The 9,573-nt window shown below is 38.3% G+C and overlaps 1 protein-coding gene across 1 annotated transcript in view; it reads right to left on the bottom strand.

Moving 5' to 3' along the window:
* RASA1 (RAS p21 protein activator 1) overlaps positions 1-9,573 on the bottom strand; it is a 179,655-nt gene that overhangs the window by 46,154 nt on the left and 123,928 nt on the right. Inside the window, exons 7-10 of the mRNA XM_019531713.1 lie at positions 7,922-8,039; positions 5,213-5,244; positions 3,470-3,522; positions 2,831-2,981 (exon numbers count right to left, since the gene is read on the bottom strand). Of these exons, the coding sequence (XP_019387258.1) occupies positions 2,831-2,981; positions 3,470-3,522; positions 5,213-5,244; positions 7,922-8,039 (354 nt within the window). The remainder of the gene's footprint in view (positions 1-2,830; positions 2,982-3,469; positions 3,523-5,212; positions 5,245-7,921; positions 8,040-9,573) is intronic.

The following is a 9,573-nucleotide window of genomic DNA, read 5'->3' as shown; positions in this document are numbered from 1 at the left end:
GCCCACTAAGTGCGATTCTACACCACCTCGCCCTGGTCCCTGAAAAACTGCTAATACAAAAGGTAGATGGAGCCACCTCCTTTTTGCTGCTTTTTGTGACATAGTTTTAAGGCAAAGCATATAACAAAATAGATGGATTAATGATGTTTTACAGACGTAAACATCATGGGATAAGATTGTACTTTGTCACCTAATAGCTGGAGTAGGATATGGCCTTTAGTGTCTTCATTTAGTACAGAATGTTTGGTAATTCAAGAATTAATGGAACAAACCATGCAATACACTTCATACATTATAGATAGAGACTCCCATCAGATTACTTAGTATGGATTAAAATTCCCCCCGCCACCTGCCATGGTCATCAAAGAACCCTGCCTTTTTACTGCTAAATTATGTCATACCACCTATTTTCTCTTATGAAAGCTGCTTCTCCAGCTGGACTCAGACTAGCATGCTACTGATACCTGAATTAATTGGAAAAAAAATACTAGGTAAGCTCACAAAATTAAATTAGTAATTAACTGATAAAAATTAACTGAAATGGCACAAAATAAGAGTGCTAAAAAAAGTGATGCCGAAGACCTGTTGACCACATCAAATATTGAAGTATACCTGATAAATTTTAATGTAAAATTGCTATTTGTACCATGGAATAAAGGAGCCTTTTGCAATGGATCAGCACCAAAAAACAGCTACTCAACCCAACCTGATTCTTGTAGAGCCAGTATTTTACAAGAAACAGTTCAGTTATTAAATTGGAACTACAGACTTAATACCCTTCTATCAAATAACATTATTAATCCATCAGACCAAATTAAAATAAACTGTTTCCCCAATAATTTAACAGTAAACTGTTATTCAAGTGTCACCTCTCCTTGTGTCTCATTTAAAAATGCAGCGAACAGGCATTTGCTTAAAATGTGGAGACAGAGAGCAGTTTTACTTTGGTAGGGAGTAGGGCACAAAGGTACTCTCTCATTATTCCGTAAGTCAACCCGAGATGCCTATGCCACAAGTGGCATGGGCAGCCTCCATGTACGGTATGTGGCAGATAGGGAGTAGGGGTGCAAAGCAAGTAGCAAGCACTGGGCAGGAGGCAGAAGGCAGAGCAGCAGATCAGGCAGGGGAAGGGGATCCAAGTGGTACTCAGGGAAGGCATCAGGTTTAATGTATGGCATGCCTCCCAAAAAAGTTGGCTCCCACTTCACTAAGTAATGAACTGTACCAAATCTCAAGGCCTAATTTGATAAACTCTCCCCACTATGGTTTGTTTCTAGTCTCCTCCATTTCTATTTTTATAGTATCATAGAAAAATGTGACTAGAAGAAACCTTAGACAATCATCTAGTCCAACATTCCTGCTCAGGGCAGACCATCCCAGACATGGGTTTGTCCAACCTGCAATTAAATACTTCCAGCAATGGAGATTCCACAATCTCTCCAAGTAATCTGTTCAAGTGCTTAAACACTCTCCTATCTGAAAAGATCTTCCTAAAATCCAGTATAAATTTCCTTCGTGTAATTCTCCGAACACAGAGAATATCCTATCAACAACCTTTTTAGAACAACCCTGTAAGTAAGTGTTAATAAATCACCCCTCAAGTCTTCTCTTATCCAAATTAAGGCCATAGACAGTCGTACATGTGAAGTGCTCCAAATCCCAGAGCTGTTCAAATTTGTGGCACTTCAACACTGTGCAGATAAGCAGCCTCACCTATGGAATGCTTCAAAATGGCCAAAAGCATGCCTCATTACCTTCATGAAAGGCTGAAATTGTAGCTAGCTTGATTTTCACAAAGGATGTCTGAATGCCAGACTGACTCATGTAGAAGATATTCAAGTATGGGATATGCAAAGGGATCCAACTGCTTAGCTTTATACCATCTTCCATTTGAAATCATATGACCATCCACTGAACTTTTCAGCTAGGAAAACTTCATACTTGCTTAGACACATAAGCTGCTGGATCTCTACCGATTCAGAAGCCAAGCTGGAAGGGAAAGAAATTCTAGGTTGGGATGAAGAAGAATTCCTTGGTTCTGAATGACTGCATTTGGCAAATACCTCAGTCTATGGGCTCTACAACTGTCTCTATTGGAAGAAGGATCTAAGCTAGTCACCACTAAAAAAGAAAAAAAAAGAGGTGCTGAAATACAGAAATCCTAACTTTCTTGTGTCTTTCTGGACCCTGAAAATAAGATGCATTTATATGGCGAAAGGCACAGGTCAGAGCATCATCATGAAAGGAAAATATAGCTATTTTACCATCTTCCTGTTTTTTGTACAAAATATATTACCACTCTCCTGTTCAAACAAACAGCAAAAACAGATTCACTTTAAGTTATTTCACTGATTTGCCCTTCCTGACTGAATATAGTTTAATATGAGCAATTTGTTGTTACCATGAAGTTATTTTCTTATTTTTATAAAACAACTCCACTTCTATTGGTAATGTGTTTTTATTCTCCGAAGACATTATAGAAAGGAAAAATAAATCTGGTTAATAGGTATGAGAACCTCTGTTCCAACGGACTCTTCTTAAATTTTAAAACATGTATGATCCACAATCTGTAATCTCAAGAAACTAGTTCATGAAAGAGAATCAGATACTCAAAACAAACAACAACTGTGTTTTGCTAAGGGTTAAGAACATTTTTAGAACTGTTCACTCCTTTCTCAAAGCCATTAGAGAACTATGATTAAATTCTTAAAATTAACATTTGCATATTGTTAGAAGCATACTAGTAAATAATCAAATGACAGATTAAATTTATCTTCCTATACATATTTACACAAAACATATGAAGTGTCAATAACTGTCCATAACTTACCTGTTGTAGTATCTGCCTCCCATCATAAACTGATTGTTTGGAGTGGGGCAAATTTTGAAACGCTGAATATTTTCATTGGTCCGAAAATAAAGTGAATAATCACCAGGTGTATTATCTGAAGGCCTCACAAGAAAACTGCACACTTGACCAACTGAAAAGAATATTCAAATACTGGTAAATATTACTTGGAAATGTATTCTATTATTTTTATATTCCTCCGTTAAGTGCATCAGAAATCTTGATGTTTTAAGTTCAAAAGAAATGTTACAATTGTCAGCTAAAAGAGAAACCCTGAACTGTTTAAATAATGCTCTCAATTTGGGAAACAATAGCTTTTTTGCCCATTATCTGAGTTACTCAGTAATTGCTTTTATTAAGCAATTATCAAATGTATTAATTAGCATGAATACTGATTTACTGTCACTCTGAAAGTATAAAATCAACAGTAACTGACAGTGTAACTGTTTTACAATATTAATAAATAGCAATCCTAATATTTAGCTTATTTAACATGCATTTATTGTGCCAGCCACCAACATCCCTAGTCAGGATCTGGAGTTCCTTCTGCTGAATGCTGTTCACAAATAACCCTACTCCAAACACCTTAAAATCCTAACCCCATCAATAAAAGACAAGTACCTGTCATCAGCAAACTGTAAGCTTCTTGTTTGGAGATCTTCCCATGGAACCATCTTAAGAAAGAAGAGAGTAATAAGCAAGATTGTTGGAGCTTTCTTTTTTGTTTCTGTGATGATTGCTGATATGAATTAATCTCTGTTTAAAGACCTAAATAGATCAAGTCACCCACAAAAGTATGCTACTCAATGATACAGTTCTTTGATAATACATCTAAAGTTACATGCAAGTGAAACAAAAAATTTGTAATAAGATGCATGGAAGCGGACTGGTCCATGGCTGAACTTGCATTGTGATCTTCCCCAAAACTTAGAGAAAGAACCATGAATCAAGCTACATAAGAACTTCAGAACAATTCCATTATTGCTACTTAATCTGTACAGCCCTGTGAATGGCAAAACAGCATCATGACAAATCCAAGTGCCTTTATCCAGAGTTCTGAAACTGACAAGATGTGGGTATACAGAAAACCCACATGAAGAAGGGTACTGACTTCTTGTGGGTCAAAGAAGAAGGGTAGGTTCTCAAAACCTACCCTTTTCTATACATACAGCGTTTCTAGCACTCATGCAAAGATGCAGCAAAATTTGTCTGTGCATAGACAAGGTCCCTAATTCTAATAAAAACAATTCTTGTACATTTGTTCTCTCTCTAAAGACAGTTCGATAAAAATAAATTAAGCTTTATTGGTATTTTCCTTTCCAGATCATCTTTTAAATGGACAACCTCTTGTTACTGGAATCCTTTTCAAAAGAATCTTATAGACAGCATGAGCATCAGGTACGTGACCTGAAGGTGACAAGGCTTAAGGCACCTTCCATGAACGCTATAGGAGAATGGGATTATCTGTATAAATAAAGATGATGAAACTACAACCTAAACCCCTGAAACTACTGAGGCATTAAAGACAAAATGGCTAAAAGAATTGCCAGCAGAGTTCAAAGAGCTGCAACCCCACAACAGCAATTCTTTCTCATCTCCTAAGACAACTAGAAATGCTTTCAAGCATTAGCCTTTCAAATATTATTAAATCTGGTGATGCTCCAGGCACCAGCACCTGCAATGGTGACAAATGATCCTGAGGCTAATCAAAAGAACTAAGTATTTGAAGATGTTGCTGCAAAATTTAGTTGTCCCTCTCCAAGTGGTTCTTTATATGACAGAATACACAATTTTTGCCACAATCAAAAGGTTTATGATTCTTGATAAAAGTATTACTTGACATTTTTTGATTTTTACCTATAATTGTTAAATGAACAAGCAATTTAAAACAGAAACCCAACTGCTATAATGCTAATCGTCATCACAAGAAACTAACCCTAACTCAAATGCAATTGAAGTACCAGACTAGAAAATTCAAAACCATATTTTTCTAGTGATGGAAATTGTTCTCTTTCCAAGACCAAACAATTTGAAGGGGATTTAAGTAAAAGATTTGCTCTAGTATGTTAACTTCTATGTTCAAATGATAATCCCTAATGAGTTTTTGGAGTGATTTTCACCCATCTCCACAGGGCTCATACAGGTTCATCCACCATATCACCAACTAATAAGAAGTGTAAGTGCCATTTAAGACACAAAACTTCTTTACAGAGAATGTCGTCCTTAGCAAAGAATATACAAAAAAATCTTAAATCCAGAAAGAACTATTAGAGTTGGCTTTCCAAAAGGCAGGCTGCTTCAAGACTGAAGTTTCAAATTAGTCACTCTACAATATATATTTAAGAATAAAATTAAAATGCTCACATTTTGCCTTCATGCGGGTCTTCTTCTCGTCCCTAATAAGAGAATTCACACACTAAGTTCATGATGTAACGAATCATATAATCACTATCATGCAGTCTATTTTCTAAATTTAGATTATCCGTATGGATGAAAAATGCTTTAAGAATTACAGTACTTTGAAATGGAGCCTTCTTCAGCTAACATGGCTTTTACACAGCTCTAGGAAGAAAACTGACCATCTGATACATAGAGACAGCAAAAGTGTATGGCTAAACTTAAGAAAAAGAAGATAGGGCAACATTTCTTATGATCAGAGGAAATTTATTGTTGCACCATCTGCCACTGTCACACATCTGTAACAATAGTTTCCTTCAGGCAGACTGTGCCTTCACTCTGAAACAGTCTCCTAAAAATTAAATGTGCTGCATCAACTGTATTAAAAATCATAGTATATGTATTGCATCTACCTTGGGAGAGCAAGAGATGATGCAACCAGAGGAGACATGGCTGGGCTAGCACAATGCAGGCTATCAGCTTCCCCAGGTCAGATTATGTGCGCCGTCACTTAAATAAATCACAATAGGAGGCTGCAACAAACTTTTCATCCTTTGCATTAATATTAAAAAAAGGTACTCCACAAAAATTATACATGAGAAATTAACTGTCCTTATCAACTACTTATTTGCATTGATATAACACTTGCAAAAGATTGCAAGACTGACAGTTCTGTAGACTGAAATATTTATCCGCAGGGGGAAAATTTCAGAACAAAAACAATAGCAGAAGCATCACACGTTTCCCCCCATCGAACTACAAATGTAAGACTTATTTAACTCTCTTAACAACGAGAACATCATTCAGTATCCATGCCCATGTTCTGGACACCAGTTGACACCAATTCCTGATGGTGAAGGTAGGGCAATTAGTTTTGGCAAAGTAGGTATCTGCTAACTAGCAACTGGAAATTAAGCAACATCACATAACCAAAAAAACCCTACTTATCTGAGATCTATCTGAACTGCTGACCTGGCAGTAAAAAAGTCCATAGCCCAGAATTTCCAATACAATCAATCTGCTTTGTGTCACTCAGCTGCTGAGTAGCATCAAGCTGGCAGGGCAGTAAAATGACCTTTACTACTGACAAATGAGATTGACAAAACAGAGAAGTTATGTAACAAGTAGAGGTGCACCGATGCATTGGTCCCATATCAGATTGGCATTGTTATAAGGAAAAGTGACAGTATCAGTAATTGGCTTTTTTGGGCTGGTGTGGCTGATAATGTGGCCAATAAATGCCCTATCCATGCACACAGCCACAGTGCAGCATGCAGGTGGCAAAGAGCACAGCCCAGCAGCATGGTGAGCAGTGGGGTCCAGCTGGTAAATCTGTTGTAAGGGAAGGGACGTTGGGAGTTCCCTGCGGCGAAGGAGGGAGTGGTGCTGGGGCTGGGACAGATGCTGCATAGCCAGGGGGCCGGGCACGGGACAGCACCACTGCTGCCCGCCCTGAGCACAGCCCAGCCCCCCACACTGGCAAAAGCCCAGTCCCAGCCTGCAGTGGCAGCTCGGCCTCACCCCGCACACAGATCTGGGGGCACATGCCCCCCCATGCCCTCCCAGGGGGCATGCAGCGGCAGGAGCCATCCCGGTTCTGCACTCCACCCTAGCTGTGCAGTGCCTGCCCCAGCCCCATTTCCTCCCTCACTGTGGGGGGCCTCTATCTGCACTCCCCATGCCCCTTTTCTCCCCTCACAACAGACCTACCAGCCAGACGCTGCTCTCCAGCTGCATATCAGAATTGGATCAGTATTGGCCAATACAGCTTGCTAAAAATCAGCCATCAGTATCAGCCCAAAAAATCTCTATTGGTACACCTCTAGTAACGAGGCCAAGCTGACAGTAGTCCAAGGGAGTTTCAGTTAGACAATTTTCCCTTGGCAGCTGGTCCTTTCAAGTCAACTTCACAGCCCTAACTAATGCTGAGGTTAGGATAGGCTGGTGTTTAATCAGAAAATGATTGAATGGCAATTCACTCTCCAATTGATTAAATACTCCCTTGACAAGCTGTCCCAAACTGGAGTTCTGAGCAGAGGGAAAACTGACCCTTTTTAAACACTTGATAAGTTTGCATCTTTCAAAAGGAGAGGTACTGTGGTACCAAATAATACCACCATACAATAAAAATGACTGACAGATCCTCTTCTATTGCTTGGAATGCCTGGGTTTAGAGAACTGTCTGTGAACACATTCATAATGCCAGGCATCTCTCTCTCTCTCTCGAGAGAGAGAGAGAGAGAGAGAGAGAGAGAGAGAGAGCGTGCGAGCACGAGGAGGGAGGGGGCAGAGGGAGAAGGGGGAAAGAGAGATTTGGTGCCACAGTATCTATAGATAGATAGATAGATAGATAACTATATCTCTCAAGGATTAACTTGTTTGCCAAGAGACAATTTGGCAGAAACTAGACTCAAAGAGAAGCTATATTTTGATGCATCAAAAATGAGTTATTACAATTTAAAACAAAATCTACAGTCTGAATAAATACTATGCTCCTTGGTTATTTAGGTGTGTATTAGCAGAAAAAGATTTTTTTTTGTGATTTCTTCGTTGGTCCAATAAAAGGTATCATATCTGAACCAACAGTTCTATAGCTTTGCATTTCTTCCTGGGTTATTTATGTGCTTAGGGAACCCATATTTAGGGACAAATTTATGTATTTGAAATTAAACTTACCACTTCTTCCACTAGGTCCTCCACAATAAGGCCTTGTTCATCTGTCCGTAGGTTTGTAACCCACATCCAGCCATCTTCCAGTTCATTATGGACAATAAACATGTCTCCTTTAAGGAAACTAATGACAGTTACAGTATGATTAAACCAGAACTGCTATCAAGATTAAGTTACTGAACATCATTTAAAAACTTTTTTTTTAAAAAACTTGAGCATGAAAAAGTAATTATATTTCCTATCATTCCAGCCTTTATATCACACATGTTATGGTACAAGTGCCTGTTACATACTTCTCACTAGATTTGTGTGTACCTCAATTTTCAAACACCTTTAATAGGCTAGCTGATATTTTTGGAATTGGAGGGGGGAAACATGTATGACACTACAAATTTCTCAGTTCTTGCACAGGAAACATGCCAGAAAGGAGGTAAACTGCTGGACTACATACACACTCTGAACCAGGAAGGAGATTATACTTCCTTAAGCCTCCTTACCAAGAACATAGTAAACATTAACTGTATTCAGTGCTTAGGCTTATCCAATAGGTATATACCTAAAAAAACTCCTCCAAATATAAGTATAAATATTTTTAAAAGGTTACACTTATGCCAACTAAGAACAACAGATTCATGAGATAAGGTGCATCTATTATACTTAGTCTCTGGTATAACCTTTTAATTTTGCACTTGGATCACACCCATTTTCAGCTTTAGACTTTCAAAATGGAGAATTCCAAGAACTTTAATGCCGGTTATGTTAGAAACAGCTATTTTGTAAGCAGCTCTTCAAAGTCTAGGGCAGACCAGGCATCAGATTTAATAGGCTAGCTCCACGCTGGAGACATCCTAAAATATTAAAAACTGCTGGACTTGGTCTTTACAGGCCCTCTTCAACCATAAGACTTCTGACAACTTGGAGCACGTTAAAGGAAATGAGAACTGCCACTGTGCAAAAGAAACTGTCTTTAGCCTTCTCTAGTGTGTTGTCCAAACAGATTAATTAGTACATCCCATTTAAATTATACATAGTACTTAAGGTCCCCACATTAACCCATTAAGTTTTCTATCCTCCTTTACCTGACATACAAGGCTTTATTTGCAACACTCCTATATTTTCTCCTTTTCTGCCTCCTCCTATCAAACTGGTTAAGAAAATTAAATTTCTCTCAAAAAAGAAAATAATTCTTATAACATGCCCTGTATATGTTGAACCAGATATGGGAAACTGCACTTGGAATGTAAAAAGATTGTTTTAACTCCAGCTCTCTTACCATTTACTCTAGGTATCAGAGGCAGCATTATTATCAACAGTCTCATCTTGGTACAGTTGTCACTCCTCCAAAAGTCCCTGCCTGATTATCACTTTGAAATAATCAAGCCTAGACAACAAACTTGTACAGTCTTCCAATTTTTATTTTGGAAAGCAGCAATATTAAAATAAATAAATAAATAAATAAATAAAAAGAGTACCATGAAACTAGGTAAACAGCATATATTCCTCCATTTTGGACTATTTGTTGCATTTTCTTTCTACAGCTTCATAGATTTCATAGACATTAGGGCTGGAAGGGACCTTGAAAGATCATCGAGTCCAGTCCCCCCCGGCCAAAGGACAGGAAGTCAGCTGGGGTCATAGCATCCCACCAAGATAAGCAT

The sequence above is a fragment of the Crocodylus porosus genome, unplaced genomic scaffold, assembly GCF_001723895.1.
Source record: "Crocodylus porosus isolate Cpor-Errol unplaced genomic scaffold, CroPor_comp1, whole genome shotgun sequence".
Taxonomy (NCBI): Eukaryota; Metazoa; Chordata; order Crocodylia; family Crocodylidae; genus Crocodylus; species Crocodylus porosus.
This window is presented reverse-complemented; position numbering and strand designations above follow the sequence as displayed.